Source organism: Caretta caretta, chromosome 7 (assembly GCF_965140235.1).
Source record: "Caretta caretta isolate rCarCar2 chromosome 7, rCarCar1.hap1, whole genome shotgun sequence".
NCBI classification, from domain to species: Eukaryota; Metazoa; Chordata; order Testudines; family Cheloniidae; genus Caretta; species Caretta caretta.
Window position 1 is genome coordinate 105,264,227 of NC_134212.1, and position 23,858 is coordinate 105,288,084.

At 41.6% G+C, this 23,858-nt stretch overlaps 1 protein-coding gene across 4 annotated transcripts in view; it reads right to left on the reverse strand.

Moving 5' to 3' along the window:
- LHPP (phospholysine phosphohistidine inorganic pyrophosphate phosphatase) overlaps window positions 1-23,858 on the reverse strand; it is a 191,707-nt gene that overhangs the window by 56,322 nt on the left and 111,527 nt on the right. The window contains exon 7 of one of the 4 annotated variants that reach the window (XM_048859295.2): window positions 23,094-23,171. The exons of the other annotated variants lie outside the window; for them this stretch is intronic. Coding sequence (XP_048715252.1) covers window positions 23,094-23,171 — 78 coding nt within the window. The remainder of the gene's footprint in view (window positions 1-23,093; window positions 23,172-23,858) is intronic. 4 annotated transcript variants of the gene reach the window in all.

Here is a 23,858-nt window from a genome sequence, read left to right on the forward strand (position 1 = left end):
TATTTCCTCCCTGTGAATCTTGTAGAGTTGAATTCATGCTAGCAAAGGCAGTCAGAATTTACAAGTGTGTTTGTCTGCGTGTACACACACACAGACACCCCCACCCCTTTCTGCATGCTTTTAAACAACAGTGATCTTAACTGTGCAGAGATTAGGATGGCATCTAATTTAGGCACACTTGGGATGACCTTGTTCTCTGATTCTGTACTTAAATGTGTTCATGAATCTCTTGATAGCAGTTTCTATTGATCACAGTGACACCTGTTGGTAAGAAATGCCAAAGACTATCCCTGCAGCAACCACTTGTGCCAAGAGCAGATATTTCTGTGAGAACATTACAAACTATTGCTTCACCTTCTTGCCGTAAGCAAAGAAACAATAAAAAAAAAATCTGTAGCAAGATCCAACTAAATTGCTATTCAAGGGCAAGTAAGCTTATTATTTTTTAAAACACATCTTTTTGGGCTAACCTAAGGCATTTCATTTCCCCCCTCCCCCACCCCCCAAAGGAGCAGTGGAGACTTAGGTTCTTGTTTGGGTCCCAATCCTGCAGGCTGAGCCACAAAGGCTGATCTCTAAGCCTGCATGAAGTCCCATATTGGCCCAAGGTGGGCCCAAGGGTACATCGGAACCAATCATCCTGGAGGATCAGGACTTTAAATTGCAATTCAGGAGGCAGAACAGTGAGATTTTTCCACAGTGCTCAGTGTTTAGATTCAGAAGGCTAGATCCTCAGCTGTTGTGAACTGGTGTAGCTGCACTGGCTTCACGGAGCCATAGTGATTTACCCCAGCTGAGGATTCGGCCCAGTATCTGGGAACTTCTGAACCTCTGCTGAACCCTCCTTGTGTGTAACTCACATGCTGTCGACATGAGCAAATTTAATACTCAGCGATTTCCCACGAAGATCTTGCAATAGGTCATAATGCCCTGAGCTGTTATTTCACTGTCAATAGTGGTGGGTGGTGGCAGTGCTATGGATCTAAAGCTTCCCTTTATTCACTGATTATTATTAACACTTGTCTCTGGCACTGAAATGCATATCCACAAACCTCCTTCTGTCCCAGTGTCAGCGATAATATGGACCAAAAGCATCTGGCTCTAGAGCTAGAGTGCTCAGGAGAAGAAAAAAATGCACTGACACAGTTCGCTTACATTGCTAGTGCATTGGCTTGGTGCAGGAAGTGTTGATGAAAGGAGTGACACATGTTAACAGTAAAGATCCTGTCAATGTCAAAACAAAACTAATCCTAATGAAAACAGCATTTACATTGTTAATGTTCCAGAACAGCAGAGTGAGTGAGCCTTTCAACTAGATTTGCTCAGCTCAATATGTTTTTTCTTCCCACAGTTAATGCTGAGCTACAAATACTTAGGGCTCGGGCTCTTACGGTACCTCAGGGGAGATGCTGAGCAGCTATTACTGCCTCGGTGAACTCACTGGGAGTTGAGCCACTCTGTACCAGGGAATGGAAGGTGCTCCGAACCTCTCCGGATCAAGTCTTTAAAATCCAAAACTTGAATGAAGTCTCCAGGGAAAAAGTGAGAACAAGTCTCACAAAAATTGAAGGACAACATGTAAGTGTTACCGTTATGCAAATAAATAATCACCATCATGGCCACCGCAATATATGATTTTAAATAGAAAATTGAAGTTAGACATTCTAACTGAAATAAATAATTCCTATGGGGGAATGTGCTCAGTTGGTTGGAGCCGGAAACTAGGAATCAGATTTATTGGGTTCTGGTTCCATCTGTGCTACTGATTTTCCATGTGACTTTGGGCATGAAGTTTTGTCTCTTGTGCCACACTTTGCCTGTGTGTTAATGGATATAATAATACCTGAAGCCCAGATACTCCGGAAATATGTGCTTCAGAGATACCATGCAGATATTAATAACAAATTGCACAGCACAGAATTTTAAAAGTATTTTAAATACACTACAAAGAACAATCATGAAGCTGCTAACTTGAAAAGCCATGAATGGGACACAGGCAATGAACAGCTGCATGAATATAGAGCAACGCAGAAGACCTGGAGAATTGCTGTAAGGTAATTTCTATTATTTTAAAAAATATTTATGGGTTCTTTTACAGTGCATACACCCAGGCCTCACCGGCTAATAGAAGTGACCTTAAAACAACATGGGAATTCCCTGCTCTCAGCTCTGCACTGGGATGGGAAAGGTCTTCCCCCACAACCTGCTCTGCATCATCAGACTGGACTCCCTGCTATCAAGTATCAGTATAATATTAGCATTCACTGTGATAATGCCTTCACAGTTATGGAGATGCTGAAATGGTGACAGCTATCCTGGAAAGTCTTATATATAGTGACATCAGGATTTACTTGCATTATCCAACTCTCTGATGCAGGTTTTCCATTAATTGGGTTCAGGCTGATATATGCTTTAGATGATACAGTGCTTACACTTCAGTGGAGGCAAGTAAGTCCCCTGCTCACTAAGCCACTAGCCGAAAGTGACCCTCACATTGAAAAGAATACATCTGCCTGGGGTAGAATGTAACCTGCACACAAAGTCTGTAATCAGTGCAGCAGGTAGCTGGCCACAGATGCTGACATGTACCTATGTTGGTGCTTCACAAAGTCCACTGGTTACTAGTTCATTTTGGGACCAAATTCAAAATACTGAACCTAAGCTACTCTCCCTTAATGGAATGGCACTGGCTAAGTACCTCATCACCCAGGATGCTTTGAGAGAGATGCTCTCTCTCCATGAATAGAGTGGCTACAGAATCCCAGGACAAAACATTCAGGTACAGGAGACCTTGTATTCTCAGCAGCAGGACCCCAGTTACGGAGTTCCTGGGCAAAGAGAATCAGACTGAGCCCAAGCCTGACTGTTCAGCACAAAATGTCCCCTTTATCAGAAGGCCTTTCCCATTTAAACACAACATGTGCATTCCCTGCAACCAGGGAAAGGCGAGAGGACAACACCTCTGAACTTTGATAATTTCTTCATAAATCTCAGACAATGCTTAGAAACCAAGGGGATCAGCCAAGATATCAAAAGCATTTCTTAGAGGGAGGAACAGGTGGTGGGTGTTGCAGCAGACAGGGGTGGTCCACTTTTTTGATTTCTAGATCTCCTCTGAAAGTCCAAAGGTCTTGGAGAAGACTGTTGTGGGTGGTACTGAAACAGTCTGGAGCACTGTGCCATTTGGGACCTACTTCACTGTCTCTTCATTTCAGGAACATGAATTCCGAGGCAATCTGAGTAAGCATGTAGATTTTACAGTGCTTAAGAAAAATCAGCTGCTAGAAAGTAAGTTAGTCTCAATCTTAACTAAGTGGTGCTGTTGCCCCATTGTAATGTGATGCATACTTTGGGCATTGGTTAGCCACGGGGGAACGTGTTACTTGGCCCTTCCCTTGCTCTTCAGCAGCTTGATAAGACTTCTCAGAAGGGTGCAGGGTGTTTGCCTTTGCTCTCTGCCTAGGTCTGTTAATCTCCTTGACATTTGGAGGCTTTTCAGCCTCCTATAGCATTTGTTAGATGTATTCAAGTTTTCAGGGCCTGATGAAATTCATCCCAGGGTATTTAAGGAAGTAGCTGAAATAATCTTGGAACCATAAGATTCCAATTATCTTTGAGAACTCATGGAGGGCTGGTGATGTCCCAGAGAATTGGAGAAAGGCAAACCTATCTTTAAAACCAAAAGGACCCTGGGAATTATAGATCAGTCAGTCTAACTCCGATACCTAGAAAGATACTGGAACAAATTATTAAACAATCAGTTTGTAAGCACCTAGAGGATAATATCATTATAAGGAATAGCCAGCATGGATTTGTCAAGAACAAATAATGCAAAACACCTAATTGCTTCTTTGACAGGGTTACTTGCCCAGTGGATAGGCAGAAGCAGCAGACATGATATATTTTGATTTTAGTATGGCAATTGACACAGTCCCACATGCCATTTTCATAAGCAAATTAGGGAAATGGTTTACTATAAGGGGGAGTGCAAAACTGGTTGAAAGAGTAGTTATCAATGAGGAGTCCGGTGACACCTTGAAGACTAACAGATTTATTTGGGCATAAACTTTCATGGGTAAAAAACAGTGCTTAAGAAAAATCACTTCAGATGCATGCACTTCGGAAGTGGGTTTTTTTACCAATGAAAGCTTATGCCCAAATAAATCTGTTAGTCTTTAAGGTGCCACCGGACTCCTCGTTGTTTTTGTGCATACAGACTAACACAGCTACCCCTTTGAAAGTTATCAGTGGTTCACTTACAAACTGGGGGGATGTATCTAGTGGGGACCTGCAGCACTCAGTTCTGGGCTGCTACTATTCAGTATTTTCATTCTTTAACCTGGATTAGAAAGTGCTTATAAAATTTTCAGATGACACCAAGCTGGGAGGGGCTGCAAGCAGTTTGGAGTACAGGATTAGAATTCAAAATGACCTTGACAAATTGGGGAACTGGTTTGAAATGAATAAGATGAAATTCAGTAACAACAAGTGCGAAGTACTGCACTTAGGAAGAAAAAATGAAATGCACAACTACAAAATGGGGAATAACTGGCTAGGAGGTAGTACTGCTAAAACGTATCTGGTATCTGGGGTTATATTGGATCACAAACTGAGTATGAGTCAACAATGTGATGCAGTTGCAAAAAAAGGTAAATATCATTCTGGATTGTATTGACAGGAGTGTGATATCTAAGACTTGGGATGTAATTGTGTACTATTTGGCACTGGTGAGACCTCAGCTGAACTCCTGTGTCTAGTTCTGGGAACCACACATTAGGAAAGATGTGGACAAACTGGAGAGAGTCTAGAGGAGAGTAACAAAAACGATAAAAGGTTTAGAAAACCTGACGTATGAGGGAAGGTTAAAAAACTGGGCATGTTTACTCTGGAGAACAGAAGACTGAGCGGTATGACGGTTCTTGGGGCACGAGTTGGAGTGATGACCTCTCAAGGTTCCTTCCAGCCCTCCATCTCTATGATTCTATGATCACTGATGAAAATGTGCTGGAATTAATTTGCAAACTGGATACCATTAGATTAGGCCTAAATAGAGACTGGGAGTGGTTGGATCATTACAAAACCTAAACTTAATTTCCCCAATACTAATTTCTCCCTACTATTACTCACACCTTCTTGTCAACTGTCTGTAATGGGCCACTCTCTTACTACTTCAAAAGTTATTGGTATCTCCCTTGGTATCCTGTTGTTAATTGATTTATCTCATTAGACTGACCTCACACTTGGTAAAGCAACCCCCATCCTTTCATGTATTTATACCTGCTCCTGTATTTTCACTCCATGCATTTGATGAAGTGGGTTCTAACCCACGAAAGCTTATGCCCAAATAAATTTGTTAGTCTCTAAGGTGCCACAAGGACCCCTCGTTATTTAGGTCTAGTATTGATCCCTGCGGACCCCAGCAGAAACACCTCCATTTGATGATAATTCCCCATTGGCAACTACTTTTAAAGATCTTAAAGCTTTTAAAAAATCTTCAGCTGCCTCCATGATGACCCATCACCTCTCACTAAAATCTGTAGGAAAGAAGCTTGTATTTCCATTCCATGAAGTCTGGAACCCATCCTCTCAAAGTCCAAGCCCTGATCTCCTACACATTAAAATGTTTCACTGTTTAGCCCTATTGCTTTGTATGACCAAATCTGAAAGGTTTTTGTAAGCCAGAGTCATGGGTGAGTCCCAAGGAGGAGGCCTAACTCAAATCTAGTGTAGGCTGAGGAATCTTAGTGTGAAGGAAAAATGCTGATCTCTTAAGTCTACTTCTGCTGTGAAACTTAACAAAATATTGATTCAGCTTCCAAAAATGAAGCGAGGCGAATACCCACACACTGTGAAAATCTTCAAACCCACAGATCTAGCAGCAACAGCAGCAGCTGCCCACACGACCCTCTGCTATTTAAAGAAATTATGAAACCTTACTTTACAGTAAAGGTTCAACAAAACTGTGGTAAAACCAAGTATATCTCTATCTTAAAATAACCCCCCTAATCACCAAGAGAATGTGACGATGTTGCAACCTCTAGACTGCTTTGGGGGTTCCGGTTTCCTATATTTGACTACCTTTTTTTTTCTCCGGTCCCAAGAGTGTTTCAATTAAAAAACAACACCAAAATCAATGCTAGGGTGATGCAAGCAGATGATGTGTATACAGTATAGATTCTACATTTTATATTGTCAAAGTTTTTCTCCCTCCATCTCTCTCTCTGCGCTCCTTTTCCCAAAATCTTTCCTTGACGGAATGCAAACTCAACACCATTTAAGATGGAGTTCAGTTTCAAATCATGATGCTCAAACATGATGGAAATTTGGTAAAACAAGTTTATAATATCGTGGTGTACACTTAAAAATATCTCTGTACTTTAAGGGGCTGATTTCCAGCTGGGGCTCAGGCACAAAAAGGAGTTCAGTTTTCAACAGCTACCATTTGCACTTTCAGTTTGTTGTAGGCACAAAACCAGTAGGCAGATATGCCCTGAATCCCAATCTAGTTACACTGGTAAACTCTGGTTCAGTGCCTTATTTGTCCTGTGGACTGTGTTTTGTAAGAGCCACTGTGGCTCAAATGCTGTAAGGTAAAATTTCACAGGCTAGACATTTTGAGGAACTGGATAGTTCATAGATTGGCACAAGGTACAGAATTTTTACCCTTTAGGTCAATAGTTCTAATTCAGGCCTAGTCATTATTATCTGCTTGGATGGCAGGCAATACATGAAATGATTTGGGGGTCTCTGTCCAGATCTCAGTGAACACTAAAGCCATCAGAATTATTGGCACCCTTATCGGCAGACTCTGCAGAAAGACCATCGAAAAGTGAATGGGCATGGGAGACTGAACTAGCTTCTCAGGCCTGAAAGTGGTCCCTTTAATTGAGACTTTAGGCAGATGGTCAAGTTCAGTTGGATGCTCAGTTGTCCCACTCAGTGTTAATAATGTTTTCTTTTTTCTTCATTGAATTAGACAAGAAAATACCACTGAAAAGGAACATGAACATAAACATGCTCTCATACCTTCCTCCTGCTCTGCTTTCTATGTACTCAATAAACCCATCATTATTGGGGAAGAAGGCTGCAGCTGTATTTTCACAACCCAAATAAGTGGTCATTGGTACAAGTTTCCAAACCAACCTTTACAAATTAACACTGCTGACCTTAGCAACTGATGGACTTGATAGAAAATCTGGGGCGAACACCTTTCCTGCTGTGAACGATACTGAGTTCTCCTGATAATGTGCTGACCACACCAGGTAGAGGAGACCAAAGGCACTTGCCTGGAAGGGATGGAGCCAGCCCTACCCCTCCCCCCATATTTTTATTAGCATGATGAGGCCATTCCAGATCACTCCCCACGCTATGGCTCCCATATTAAAGAGACCTCAAATTAGAGTATAACATCCCCACCTCTTTTCTAACCCCAATAGTTATCATAAGCAGTAATTCCTTATTGGGTCAACAATCAACAACAGAATTTAAACTGATTCCCCCCAACACACACACACACAAAAAGTGAATGATATATAAGAACCTGAATCAATCCTGTATGACCTCATGGCTTCTGATTCTGCCATGGCTGTGACCAAAGTCACAGAGTTTGTTATTTTTATGGGCTGTGTGAGTGAATGAGACCCAGTGAGAGTCACTGGGTGAACGAGCAAGCACAAACGTCAACAGCTGAGACAACTTTATTGAGAGTGTTGAGGGAACAGCACCACAAGACTGTGAAGAACTTTTCTGTGCAGAGACACAGGACCAGACTGATGGCAGATGCCTAGCATTTACATTGTTATAATATGTTCAGGACAATCAGTTTGGATGATGGGGAGCGGGTGGTGGTGGTGGTGGAGGAAGGGAAATAAGAATCACCCAAAGGGCCATGTGGGACCTCTAAAATTTGGACGTACACACACGGCCAGTAGGGATTACATATGGAAGAAAGACTCAGATGGTGGACCCCCAGGGTGGCATGAGCTGGCCTTTAAAACTGAAACAAGAAACAAAATACAAACCAAAACAGGAAAAATACCCACTTCTTAAACAGAGCAGACATGTGGCTTTACAAGTGTAAACTGGTTTCTGAAAAACTTGTGACTTCTTGATTTTAGCGATAACTTATTCCCCCAAATTTACCATAATAAAGTTACTGATAACTGCCTGAGACCATATAAGCTACCAACCTCGAATTTTTACCTACCTAAGTCCTGGCTCCGAAGTTGAGAGAAATCAATAGAAAGACTCCTATTGATTCCAGTGGGATCTGGATTCTCACCCTGTTGCCCTCTGACCCTGAATCTGGGGTGGTAAAGCCATTAGAAATGCTATTTCTTCGACACTACCACAACTAAGACTTAGCACTTATGCATTCCATCCATGTTTGAACTAGCTCACCCAACTCTGTCTCCATCACTGTCCACTGAATTTTATTCTGTCATCTCCATGGCTAGTGCTTATCATGGTAGTATTTTATACTCCATCAAATATTGTTTCAAACTACAACTTTCTATGCTATCAAAACAACCACACACTGTTCAGAGAATATTAAAGATCTGGCAGTCTCACTGAAGTGAAATCATGCAAGAAAACAGAGTTAAGACTGAAATGATCTTAACTCATGTTTGTGCATAAAAATTGTAAGACAATCTGTACCTTAAGATTCCCACTGTTTGGGAATTTCTGCAAAACTCTAGCATGGCTGCATTAGCTGAGAACTGGCTTCAAAAAGAATTCCTAATTTCTTGGCTTTTGTGTATTTTTAATCAGACCTTTGAAGTGCTCTGAATGCATTTACAGTGATTCACTTCCCTTTCCTTTAGTTTAGCATTCTAAAATTTGTTTAATGGTGTCCAATGAAGATAGTCCAGGGGGAGGATGAGATGACGTTGGTGGATCAGTAGATGCCATTCTCCTCTCTAAAGGCTTGTCTTCACTTGCAAGTTAGGCTGCATTAGAAGTTGACCTTGAGGAGTCAGGGTAACTAACAAGGGCCAGCAATCAATGTAGACAGGGGCTGTCATGTAACTTCATGTCAGCTTGTCATGGTGAATGCTATAGTGAATCAAGCTAACTTTACCCCAGTTAAAATTATTATTTGCTAGTGAACACAAGCCCTAAATTAATGCTTAGGAATAACTCAACACTCTGTTAGGGGTACCATGAAGCTGTAGATGACTCCTTTCAGATGAGATACAAAACTAACATCCTGATCACCGGTGGTCATTGAATATCCTGAAGCACCTTTTGCAAGTGTGGGGCCAAAGTCCAATTTGCATAGTTGCAGTCTTCCTCCCTAATCTCCCCCATTTATCTGGACATCTTTTTAATCTCCTGTCCTTTGCTGTGTGCTATTGGGCATTTATTGTGTTCCACCCTAGTGGTGAATTTATTTCAGTGGTACATAAAATAATTCTGGTAACCAACCAAAAACAAAATCCTACCATAAATAAAGAGCTGTAGAATCTAGAGAATGCTCCCTAGTGGACCATAGAAATGTAAATATATTGGTGTATAAACCTACCAATAGTGTTTCTTTAAACCTGATGGCATAAGAGGGTCAGTAGAATGATAAGTGGATTAACAGGCTCTCATTGCTTGATCACTAGTTCAACTCCAGCCTGCATCAGCAGTGACCATCTACTGGCTCTAGGTGCTCTCAGTCTAGTGCCATGTAGACATATGTCCCTTTCACAATTAGCCACCCTTAATGGCAGCATCATTAGAGAGACCGCTTTGGTATGGAGACTGCTCTACCTTTTCCTCCCTACAGGTCATAGTTGATGCACTTTTGCAGGGAAGACTGCATGGCTCCCATCTGTGCTATACCTCTTGTGCGGTTAAGGTTAGGACTGTGGCTGCCAGGGCTGTCAACCCTCCTTTCAGGAGTTCTAAATTCTTACACTATTTTTTTTTTTGTAAATAAGGTGATAGATTTTTAACTCTTTAAGAATAAGTGTTGTCTAGAATCCTGAGCTGAGCGCGCATTTGTGTTTCTGCCCAGAGCATTTTTTTTTGTGTGTGACTAAATCGCTAATCTGAAAATTGGGGGGGTTATAATGGAAAGGCTGACAGACCCTAAACTACAGTGGCACTGTTATGCTGAAGAGCATTTTCAACCCATGCAGGCTGAGGAGAATATGATACTTTGGAGTGATTATAGCCACAAGCAATTATATACTTTACATTCAGTTAGGTTGGGGATTTTTTTGTTTTGTTTTGGTGTGTGCTCCATTAAGTAAAAGCTGGGGAGATTTTATTTATGACCAAGTCCAATCAGTTTTCTTCCAACATTCTGATATTTTTCTACATGTTCTATTCCCTGCTTCAAGCACAAGTCAATAAGCAGTGAAAAAGGCAAAGAAATATGTTATTTCCACACTAGTCCTCATCTTCAGTTTGGGGCTAGTGCCCAAAAGCAAAGACAACACACCACTGTCACTTCTGCCACGATGCCCACAGAATGCTGCCAGCTGCTGATAACTAGGCAGGTAGCAAGAATAGGTCCTCACTTTCTCTTACCTTGTCTTCCCTCCATACCTCTGTTTGCCTGTTTCGTTCACCTGTTGCATCTGGTCCTATATCTAGACTGTGAACTCTCTGGGACAGGCACTGTATTCTTGTTGTGTGTCAGTACAGGACCTCACAGAATGGGACCCAGGTCCTTGATTGTGGATCCTAGGAGCTGCTGTAATATTAGTAATAACCATCCGCCTAGGCAGAACACCACCTCCTCACCCTGTCACTGAACCAACCAAACCACTTTACTCCCAAAGTTCAGAAACTTTCCAGAAGACCTTGGTGGGGAAAACCACCCTTCTGACAGACTTGGGCATTGATAAGCTTGTGAAACACTAGAATCAGCTGCAGACCCAAACCACTGATGAGGCAGTTGCCAGGTTACCTCTTCACCCACACACTCTGGCAGCTCACCATGATTCTCTGACAAACTATGGAGACTGAATTGTGAGAGCACGGGACTGGAGTGCCCAGGGCACATAAGCTAAATTGCTACAGCACATGAACAGCTCACCTGCATACACAGGCTGCAGCCATAAGGGATGCTAAAGGAATCTTCTTCTCACACACAACTGCATCACCCAAACCAAAGCAGCAGAACTATTCTGTGGAGTAAATTGGCTAACTGACCTGAAATCAACTCAGACATGTACACATGAGCAAGTCCTGTCCACTGAAAGACCTCTTATGCTACTTCACAGACAAAATCAAAGGAGAAAGAGAAAGAGGTGAGAAAGAGGTAACCACACCAATATCAGAAACACACATCCAACCTTCCACCTGGCTTGATGGAATTTGAACTAATATCCCAGAGACAAACCCTGAAACCTCTGAAAAATGTCCCTCCCATGTCCTGGGAGAAGAACTCCTGGCCCTTTTGGCTGCTGAAGTCTTGCAAACAAAACCTAACCCCCATGATGCCAGAGAACATTGTAATGCTTCCTTCAAAGAAGACAAGATACTGATCCTCTGAAAATGTAGCAGACCAACCAGTCCTGAAGAACTCTACACTTAATGCCAAATCACCTAGCCAGAGACCCCCCAATTGCCAACTCCCCTCTTCTTGCCAAAGTCATCAAGAAGTCAATAGCTTCCAAGCTCTATCAGCATCTACCCTCTGCCAACATCTTGGATCCTGCACAAGCAGGTGTCAAAGGAGCCCATGACACAAAAATGGACTTGCTGTTACTGTTACCCTATACATTTTAATCTTGGACAGGAAAAAAATCTCTATGCTGAAAGTGCTAGATCTCTCTGCAGCCTTCAGCACTGTTGATCATAAACCTGAGTTCCTGCAGCAGTAGAATATCCTTGTCATGGACTTGTGCATCAGAATTTAAGCTTTCATTAAAAAAATTTTTCCTTACATTTTAGGTTACAAAGAAAACCTCAAAAACATGAATCACGTGTAAACTGACACATTCATGTCTTCCAGAGTGTTCAGAGATCCTGAAAGAATAGCTCTGAGTGGTGTGAACTGTCCCATGCACCTTGCGGAGTGTTTGATCTGACACCTCGAGAAAAACTCCACCAAGCTTTTAATGGTTTGGGACCTGGCTACTTCAGAGACCACTGGGTATCTAGCTGGTGAATCTTGCTCACATGCTCAGGGTTCAGCTGATCGCCATATCTGGGGTCGGGAAGGAATTTTCCTCCAGGGCAGATTGGAAGAGGCCCTAGGGGTTTTTCGCCTTCCTCTGTAGCGTGGGACATGAGCCACTTGCTGGAGGATTCTCTGCACCTTGATATCTTTAAACCATGATTTGAGGACTTCAATAGCTCAGACATAGGTGAGGTTTTTCAGGAGAAAAACCTGGGTGGGTGAGATTCTGTGGCCTGCGTTGTGCAGGAGGTCAGACTAGATGATCATAATGGTCCCTTCTGACCTTAATATCTATGAGTCTATAACCCTTCAAGACAGCACAATTCCACGAGGATGATGTAGTTGGAGAGTCACAGGGTTACATTATCAGGCACATGGGGAACAGCATTCTCTGTTGTGGGATCCTGACTATGGAACTACTTGCTGGAAGAAAACAGACTATACCCAAGCCTGAAGACATGCCTCTGCCATAAAGTCTTTCCCCACAGAGGACAGTTATAATGAAAAACAAACAAACAAACTCCCTCCAGCTGTTAATTCACACTCCCCTGTAAGCAGAAGGAACAGAGAAACAAACAAACCATGTGATAGGAGCCTTATAAACAAATACCTAAGAAGAAATAAATCAAACAATTAACTACAATAACTTCCTCGTAAACCATATGCAATAAACCCTTGCTGAAGATGGCCAACAGCATCTGTAAGGTCAAAATCTCTTCTAAGTTACAAAAATGAAATGGAGTACTTGTGGCACCTTAGAGACTAACAAATTTATTTGAGCATAAGCATCGGATGCATCCGATGAAGTGAGCTGTAGCTCACGAAAGCTTATGCTCAAATAAATTTGTTAGTCTCTAAGGTGCCACAAGTACTCCTTTTCTTTTTGCGAATACAGACAAACACGATTGCTACTCTGAAACCTGTCAAAAATGAAATGCTTACTGACTACATACTATACCCATACTATCTGGATGAAGAAAACAAATTTCCATTGAAAACATTTGGCCTTGGAACATGAAATCAAACAATTTAAAGTGGCTCACAAGCTCGCACACAACCTCAAACTGCTGATGCCCTCAAGTTACCATTGACAAAATACAGACTTGAGAAACTGAGAATAATGAAACAATTCAAAACAGTGGAGCAGGTCACTGGAGCAGTTACATGCAAGAGAACTTTCAAATTGGAGAGGGTTACAGAATCACAGGGCCAGATTCTGACCTCAGTTACCCTGGTGTAAACCTGCAGGAACACCATTAAGGTCAGTGGTGATGCACTGCTGTAAATTCAGAATAACTGAGATCAGAATCTGGTCCACGTTCCAAAATAATGAATTACCCCTTCCCCCCATGTTCAGAGTTGCAGGACTGGAACTAAATAACAGCCACTGTTTATAACACTGAAATGGCATAATGAGAAATGACCGAGTTCTAGAGCTTCCCACAAATTTGGGTAAAAGAAACATCTCAGTTATAAAACATAAACCTCTCCAGTTTTATTGACAGAGATGGAAAGTATCAGATAATGAAAATTGCTAAATTCAGTCTCTGATTAGCAATTAAGCACTTATACAGGGGTAAGCCTCTGGGCAACAATGACCTTACCATTGATTTAGTATAAAACCTTCTCACATAAATTAGCTGCCCCATGATTTCAATGCTTCAATATGCCCTTGTCAAAGGGGTTCTTGCAGAGTTCTGTGCAGCAACTGGCAATGACTTCTCTTATTTGGAAAGCTGGCAGAAATCCAAATGACTATGGACTCTCTAAACTATTCCATTACTGAACCATATTACACTATTAAAAGCTGAGCTGGAGCATAGGGTGTACAGATTGGCAAGCTGTTATGTTCTTTGTGGACTGTATTCCTGACCACATGGTCCCACTAGTTCATGTAGTTTGTGCTTGTGTGTACAGAAGAGGTAACAAATGTGAAATCATGGCCAGATTCCAGTCTCACTTATGCCAGTGTAAATCTGAGAGAAATCCCTTGACTTTAGTGATGATGAAGTCAATGGAGCTCCTTTGGATTTACACCAGTGCATCTGAGATAAGAATATGTCCCTTTGACTTTAATCTGTCCCTTTGACTTTAATTCAAATAGCATATGCTTCCTGTTTTTCAAGCATAAACAATGTGCATAGCTCATGAGTGGACTGCTTTCAACTTTTCAGCTTCTTTTGTATACCTTGGGCTTGATTCCAGCCTCTCTTATACCAGTGTAACTACACTGACCTCAGCAGAGTCCCTCCTGATTTATACTGCTGAAAGTGAGATAAGAATCAGGCATTTTCAATATGAAAGGGATTATATAAAACCAAATACCTATTCATTTTACTGACCCATCATTCTCACTGAAAGCTGAAAAAATTCAAGCCTGATTCTACCAGGACTATCACTTCTCCCATACATAGTGTTCTGTTTACAGACCTTTGAACATACTTGACAATATCTAGGAGTTGTTTCCCCTCCACCTCCTTCTACAAATATAAAGCTGCAATTGGAAGTCCAGGTCTTGGGAGGGAGTTCTGTTTTTTATCAGATGGTAATGATGAGTACATCATGAAATAATTTAATAGCTCTCATTAAATGCATTGCTGGATAGCAGGCTTGATTTATGAACAGTATGCCATGGTTATAAATAAGCTTAACTTTGCTTGTAACACAGCTGGTCAAGAAAATTAATGTTTTGTTTTCCATAACCTTTGTACTCTCCCTTCCTCTGCTACTATGGCAAAGCTCAAGGCGTGTAACATGATCATTCTCTGAAAGACAACATACATCTGAATGCTTCTTACAAGCAAAATGTAACGTTAGGTATTCATCGTTCAAAAAAGTCAGAATGCACATCTTCCTTATAGTTTCTCTTTTTAAAAACTGACTTACTTCCAGACCTGCCACTTCTGCACATATGCTGGTGGGGTCACTAAAGCAGCATTTCCTGGCACGTTCAGTACCACTAAAGACTGATATTTAGCTCTGGCAAACTTTGAAATATTTTTATAACATTTCAGTAAAGGACTTGTCTCTATTTATCCTTCTTCTTTTTTTAGCTCAGGGAAGTAGAACAAAACGCATTCCACACTGGATTTAATGTCCATCTTCCCAAATAAGAATAAAGGAAATAGGACACAGTTATGGTACAATATAGTGGTCTGAGACACTTTTTAGTGCTTACATTCATTATGGTGCCTAATCCTAGGCACATACTTGCTAAGTTGGGTAATGTTTTTCCAATAGATCTTTTACTCACAGCACAAGGTGTGCATTGTACGTGTAATTCAGCAAGGGAAAAAAATCTAACTTTCAGGGGTAGACCGATGTAGGTGGTGCTTAGGAGAGGGACGATTTAAATATGGCTGAAGGGAATGACTCTGATCATATGTTTAACAGCTGGAATGTATGGGCATGATCATTTTATAACCCCTGCAATTTCACTTATGGGACAAAACAGTTGTATATTGTTGTTATGCAGCATTGCAAAAGTCGCTACATTCTTCCTTAGAGGTAGCTGCATTTCAGTGAGGGGTGAAGTGACCTTAAATGCAAAGCTTGTAAAATGGTTTTGGAGCTTTTTAGATGAAAAGTACTGTGCAACCAATTTATGAAATAATTATTACAAAAATAACCTGCTTGCTTATTCAATTACATTCCCTCTGCAAGTCAACTGGATAAAGTTCTCTTTTTCACTGTCAATCCATATGACTATGCAGTGTTAATGTGAACTACTAGACAGCACCAGAGCTGGCTGCATTTCAACAGTGTGGGAAGTGATTCTTGTTATTATATTACTTATTATTATGCCACCCACTGATACATTCCTACAAGAGCGGTAAATAATATAATCTTTTACAAATGTTTTGCAAGATTGTATTTGTTTAAAGAACACAGAACTCAGAACAATATGCAAAACTGAATAACAACATACAAACTGCATTAAAGCTGAGGTACACGTAAGAAAACTCTTCTGCGTGAATAATAAATGTTCTGTGAGGAAGGGTACGAACATCAGTCCAGCAGGGATGAGGCCTGGAGGGCATCGCTGTTCCAGAGGTCAGCCAGGGAGATGAGGGAAGAGGACCTTTGGAAAAGAAGAAGCCCACAATACACAACAGCAATAGGGAGGGGAAGGAGGAAAGTGCATAACAGAATAACAATGTGTGTGTGAAGTGGGGAAGGGTTAAAGCAGACTTCACCACACAATAGTGTTGGATCCAGGGAAGGAAGGAGACCTCACAAAAAACACAGTAATGGGGGCAAGAAGGCCCACAACATTACAGCATGGAGGGAGAAGAAAGGAGGTCCATCAGATACTTGAGCAAGGAAGGAAAGAAACTCCATAGCAACTAGTACTTGGTGACATCTCACTACACAACACTTGGAGGGAGAAGGAAGGGGGCCACCGTGATGTTATGGTAATTGAGGGAGAAAAGAGACCTTTCCACAACACAGTGTCAGTCAGGAAAGAGGAAGCTCCCCACAACACTAGTGGTAGAGTAGGTGTCCCATACCCCCCCAAGCGTTTATATGAACAAAGGCAATTGGCCTAGAGAACAAGGTGTCAAGCCTATTTATTTTCCCACCACCTGGGTTGACTTTACTTTGATGAAGGGCTGCTGGGAAAGGGTTTTGATGGTCCCAAGAATTGGGAGCAGTGGAATACAGGAGGTGAAGAACTGTTTGAATATGTCCTCCCTCTCCTGGCTGCTCCTCAGATTGCATCTCAGTGCTTCCGTAGTAGACTAGCTTTTCTACTTCATAGGGCACCCTGCTGAAGACCTGTGGTCTTCCTCTTGTTATGACTTTTTCCAGCCCTTAGGCCGATCACCCTTGACATCGTGGTTGCTTTATTATTTTTAAGCATGCAAATTTTGCACACATTAAGATCAGATACAGGTTCTAAATGCCTGGGTAGGTTTCATTAGTTCGTGTTCCATTTAGCAACCTCACCTCCCTCGGCAAACACTAACATTGAAAACAAATGGCCACATCCTCAGTGGATATAAATCTATGTAGCTAGGTTGATTTATGCTGGTTGAGGGCAGACAGCTATGACTGTAAGATCTTTTGGGCAGAGATCATCTCGTTCTACATTTGCACAGCACCTAACACAAAGGGGTTCTGGTCCATGACTAGGGCTCCTCGGTGCTACAGCAATACTAATAAATAATAATATATCAATTTACACCAGCCCAGGGGAGGTGCTGTGCTGATTTATAACCGCTGAGGATCTGGCCAGATTCTATGAGAATTTGATTGGCTGGTTCCTGACTTTGCAGTGATTGAACCCAAGTTCAGTATTTTCAGTGATTTAATATTTTAAACAAAACTGCCTGAATTCTGTGTTTCCCAAAAGGCAACATTATTATTGATGATATTTATGTTCCCTACGGTAATAATATTCTTCGGTAAATGAGAAACAGATGGAAATCTTGGAGTCACCTGGGCTTGATTAAAACGCCTCAGAGCGTACTCTATGATAATGGGGCTTTTTAAATCTGCTGTAGGCAGCACCATCTCTAGGAGAAAATTTCTGGAACCTGAGTGGTGGTGGGGGTTCCAGGTTTCCTCTCTCCAAGATTTTCAAATCAGGCAGAATCAGGCCATGTGTCAGAAGCTGATTGTTTTTCTAGCGACGGAAACTCAGCCCGGCCTGTGAAAATCAGTCTGTTTTGTGCACAATCACTAGTAACAAAGATTCTGCAATCAGACCTCAGCTGACAATGCATAAGTCAGGACAGAATGCGGCTCACTTTCCCAGAGCTTTCCCTGGCTCAGCAGTGCTAAGGAGTAAAACCTGGTGTCTGTCAGTAACATGAGTACTTGTGACACAGAGAGCTATGATCTCCTCTCAGTCCTTGTGCAGAATCCAGTTGATAAGTGGGATTTTCAAGTGTATACGTTATTTCAGAGGACAAATCCCATTGACTTTCCCACCTGACACCAACATGAGTTCAACAAGCAGGACAGATCCCAGGCTGTTGCGCATAGGGAATAGATAGTAAGAAGGTGCCATTTTTCTGTTTCTAATGTTTTAATAAAAAGAAAAGGAGTACTTGTGGCACCTTAGAGACTAACCAATTTATTTGAGCATGAGCTTTCGTGAGCTACAGCTCACTTCATTTTAATGTGTCTTTGAGCCTGTCTGTAGTGTTGTAAAGATGATAATAAGGAACTGAGAGAGCCAGTTTGATGCATGTGTATATACTCATATTTCACATACATTATCGCATCAAGATTTAAAATCAAACATGAAGATCCAATTTCCATTTAGTACAGCTCATCACAGTTTCTCTTGAACATCATTCACTGACTTCATCAGGGTCATTTCTACCTCTTTTACTACATACTGTAGTACCCCCTTTCTACTGACTTTTCTACTGACTTTACAATATTTATTTTCTGGTTGCAACCTAGACTTCACCTTTACAAAGTCAATCATTTTTTGAATATGTACATAATATATTAAGTAACAAAATCACGTATGATGTGATCCTTGGAAGCTACCAGTCAAAACACGGGAACACAGAGAACAAAATGATTGTGAAAACCATGTCTAAACACTGCAGGGAATATGGAAATGGCTAATCTCTGTTAGGACTAACTTTTTTTTTTTAAGTGTTACTCTACCATTAAACAAGCTCTTTTGTTTATATTACCATGACTGAAAAATATCTGCAACAGTCACTTAACCAGAGCTAGAAGCACAAAGTGGAACATTCTCACCAACCACCTGGAACACTAAGGCATTCTACAGTGAATTGCTGTATTTTTATCCACCTAAGAGTTCAGTCCTGTATTCCTTATTCGGGCTACCCTCACATGAAAGTCAATGGGCCAAATATTGAAGTCCTTATTCAGGTGTTACCCCGGGATAGCTCCTATAGTTCAGCTTCCTCCCTTGGTTGATAATGTTGAGCAAGAATTGAGTGAAAGCTAGGGAAGGACTTGAGGATTTGGCCCAGGAGAGACTGCAGAATCTGACCCTAGATTTTCATAGACAGTCATAATGTTACTATTGCTGTGTGCATCTTCGAGGCATTAACTTAGTGCATGGACACACAATTTGGATCAAAATGGCTCCAGTGGTGACCCCTAGTTTTCTTACTTGGTTTGTTCACATTTGTAGAACCATATCACCAAGAAATGTGAAGTAATAATATTTTGGCATGCAAGTATCACTGATTTAAAAATCTGGAATTTAGTTATTAATCCAAAGAAATGGAGTAGAGAAACAAGTAATACAGTAACTGCTGTACTATATCATTATTACGTACTGGAATTGCTAATATAAAATAAACAAGGAATTTATTCTCCAACAGATATTGGGCTGTTTTAAATAAGATACTGAAAACACTGTCATGATTACGTGCACACACAGAGAGAGCATATATGTTAATTATGGATGGCTGTTTCTTTCTATATGAACAGATTTCACATTAAGATCTTTCCCCTTTAAACGATATATAAAAGAGGAAGACAATTCATCTCAATAGAACAAATTTATTCCTGGTTTATTGCCTTTGTAGTCAATGGAGTTATACCACGGCTAGATTTAACCCAATGACTCTAGCTTGTCTTTCCTGCTGGTTCCCATCTCTATAATTAACTTTTACTGTAGTTTCTTGCTATTTATTTATGTAGAGAAGTATTAATATCACTGCGATCATTAGCATCATGGTTTCCCTCAAGCTATCTGACTTCAGCTGATTCCATAGCTTGTGGATCATCTGAGCTCTTTTTTGGCACAAATCGATGACTATTTTAATCTCCCAAGACAAAACTCTCGTTTTCTTTTCGATGCCTCTGGTTTCTTGCAAAACAACAGATTTTCCTAGGTGTGGCTGTCTACTGTTAAGGTTGCCAGACGCTTTCCATTGTAGGGTCATATTTACAATTGCTTACAACTTTGCCAAAATATAACCATGCAAAAACAATGAGGAGTCCAGTGGCACCTTACAGACGAACAGATTTATTTGGGCATAAGCTTTCGGGGGTAAAAACCCCCACTTCTTCAGATGCAACCATGCATATAACCATATGCAACCATGCATATAACCATGCAGATCTTTAGATGCAACCATGCAGAAATTTTCCATGCCGGGCGTCTGAATGAGGCTGATTTTTTGGTTTAGCTGTTTCCAAGAACAAGGCTAGGAAAAAATATGTTGTGTTGCCCATGTTAAAAAATCCTGATAACCTTTTCTTTAAGAAATGCTAGTGACCCCAGGCTCTGGAGGAGGAACATGAAATTTGGCCTGGATGTTTCTTTATTTTAGGGATGTATCTTTTGCTGTTCCTGTAAATATCCATCCAAATTTAGCCAAATTATAAGCCATTGAAAAAAATCTCAGTTTGCACATGCTCAGAAGAGACTTACAGTTTAGCAGCTAAAATCTAAAATCTAAATCTAAAATCTCCCAAGATTCTGTCATAATTGAGGCTCCATCCCCTCACAGATCCTAGTGCTGACCAGACTGAACATGCACTAGGCTCCAGTCCAGGGCTAAAAGGGGGAAGCTGGACTTTCCCTGTACTGGCTATTGTGGGCCAGGCTGGGGCTGGGCACAGAAACTGAGCCTGTCTCTCCTGTGCTCTCAATGACCTGCCCCCCCCAGGCAAACACCCAGGCAGCATACAAGAACAAGACATCTGATTTGAAAGCAGAGGGGACAAGAGACAGATCAGGAGGGAGGGAAAGGAGAAGACTGGGAGAAAAAGCCTAGTGAAACTGGGATTGGAGTGTGGGGGTAGAGAAACTTGACTGGGAGTAGCAGGACACTGGGAGCTGACTGGTCAAAGAGCCTGGGACTGGAAGCTGGTTGGGAGGAATGGCGGTGACTGACTGGTCAAGGAGACCGAGACTGGAAAGCAGGGGTGGGGAAGGAAGGCTGGGACTGATAGGCAAGAAGACAGGGACTGGAAGCCACTGAGGGAAATGAAGGTGGGTTCGTGGGAATGAGCAGGAGCCAGCTGTGGGGGAAATACTGCAACTGCTCATGGAGTTGGGGCAGGGGAAGAGACTGGGACTGGCTGGACAAGGAGACTGGCATTGGAAACCACTAGGGGACACTCCATCCGGTTAACAGTTTGCTTTTTTTAAAAAAGTTTGCTATATCTCCCCAGGCCATTGTGGGCAGGGAGCACTGACGCAAGAACATGCTCAGTCCTGTGGGGAAGGTAGCACCTCACAACTTTGAACAGAAGCTACTCTAGTAGCTTGAGAAGCTAGCTATGGTGAGTTCCAGTGGAGACTCATCCAGTCAGAAGACAAGAAGAGTGTTGCTGTGACATTTGGCCTTGAGAATAATGGTATGAAGCAGGTAGAATTGGTGGGATCCTCAGGTTTTGACAGATACACAGAGACCAATCCAGGGAAACAAAGGGCTGCCTCTGCCCCTGTGTGACTTTGGGCAAGTTACTTAATCTCTCTGGATGAACTCCTTGTCCTATTGAAGACACTGGGAGTTTTAGCACTGACTTCAACAGTGTCAGGTCCCCATCTGTAAAACAGGGACAACAGATGATTCTTTTCTCTCACACTTTGTTTGTTTATCTATTTAGATTTTAAGTTCTTCACGTACAGTGCCTAACAATTTTGGTTGGGGCCTGTAAGAACCACTGCAATAAAAGGAAAGAGCAATAATAATTCAGGGACCGTGCGGTATGGATACAACAATGAAATTAGCATATTTGTCTACAGTACACAGTATATGGGCCAAATTCTGATTTCTGCTACTTGGGAGGAATTCCCTTTGACTTCTGTGAGAACTTAACCATTGCAGCTGAAAGCAGAATTTAGTCCTGTGTGTATATGTTTCTTATATAAACAAAGCAGGAAGGAAAAGGGGTCTTAGATAATCATCACAAAAATGGTCTTGACATTTTTAACACTGCTGCCAAGAATAAAACTGACAAAGCCTTAGACTCTGGGCTATACCTGAAAGCTTACTCTTTCCTGCACTACCGCCAGATTCAATGCAGATTTGTTTGTTTGCATTTGAGTGTATCTTATCCTCTTCTGTCACAAAAAGTTTAATTTAAAGGTGTATGGAAAGGGGAAGTCAGAACGGTCATCAAACTGCCCTGACATGATCGGCCTACGATTGGCATCTAACCGCTGTATTGACACAGACAGGGCAGCCCAGTGGATAGAGTACTAGACTTAGAGTCAGAAGATCTGTTTTTTACCCCTGGCTCTACTACTGACTGACTGTGACTGGGTACAAATCAGCTATTCTATAACTCAGTTTCACAGAGTGTCAAATGAGATACTACTTGACTTTGTAAAGCACTTAGGGATTTATGAATGAAAATTGCTACATAAGTGCTAAATATTTTTATCTAACTATGTTGCTCATTTTAGATCAAAATTTACCTTTGTCCCACTTGGACATCATTATCATAGCTCAGTAGTAATTCAGAATATTGCTATGAAGTGTTAGGATTATTATTCTGTAGATGGTCAGTTTTGCTGCTAGTGGATATCTGCTGGCTGCTCAGACAGACCACTGCTTTAGTTGTCTTAATAAATGAATCACCACAAATGACTACCTTGTAAAGAGTTAAAACTGTGTCTTAACTTCAGCTAATGTTCAAGCTTTCAGTTAAAATAAATTATTCACCATCATCATCTGGGCTACATTTCGAATAGTCCTTTCTGCTGAACATTCTCTGTCCTTACATCAGTCACACAGAGTCTGGAGGAAGAGAAAGGGGGTAAAGCATGCACAGTATATACAACAAAGACAAGGCAGCTTTCTGTTAATTGCTATGAAACATGTGTTGCCCAAGGCAGAATGGAGATCAGTAGTGTCAATTATGTTACAAAAGAGTACAGCAAACAGAAATAATGCACTGACTTATGAAACAGATGTAGCTGCCTATTTATTATCTAACAGAATCATTCGCCATAATTCACCTTCTACCCTCAGTAGTGTTAGGTCTCTTTCACTATCAATGAACCCACCAATTGGTGCAAGAAACATTCCAGGTCTCCAGTTCCATGAGATGTAGAAACAGGTTCTCCATCAGAGTTGAGAAGATGCTGTAAATAAATAACTGAACAATGAGGGGCCTCTGGCACATGCTCTTAGGAATCAAAAGAGCCAGAGAAAAATAATCTCACACAGATCAGGCTGCAGCATTTAATAATACCTGCCAATCTGCCTATTCATTGGTCTGTCTAAATGACGCACCAAATATGGAAAACAAATGCAAGAGAGCCTGCTTACAGTGAACTTGGAGGATACCGAAACTCAGTTTAACATGAAATAGACCCTCCTGATTCAGTGCCTTGTAATGTCTGGTTGTTGTGAACTGCATGCTTAGAAACATAAATCTAGTGGTCTGCTCGAGTATGTTGGCTGTGCACCGAGGATGAAGACTATTCCCCACTGGCTGTACAGTGGGATGGGGCTGCTTCATGGAGGCTGCTCTAGTCTGGTGGCTCAAATAGTTTTTATGACCGTCCCCTCCCCTCCCTGGTGAAGCTGGAGTGGGGTAGCAGGACCAGAGGTTCTGTGCAACAGATGATTTTCTGACCCCCTTCCATCTCTGCCCAGCCCTGGATTATGTAATATCATGAGGCCTTGAAGAACTCTCCAGGCAAGTGATGCTCACTATTTCAAACCCATTCCTCCTCTCTTTGTGGGTTCTTTAGCCAGATATCCCTCAGCACCCATGGAAGAGAGGGTAGGTTTGCTATACTGAAGTGGGTAAGAACGAGATGGTG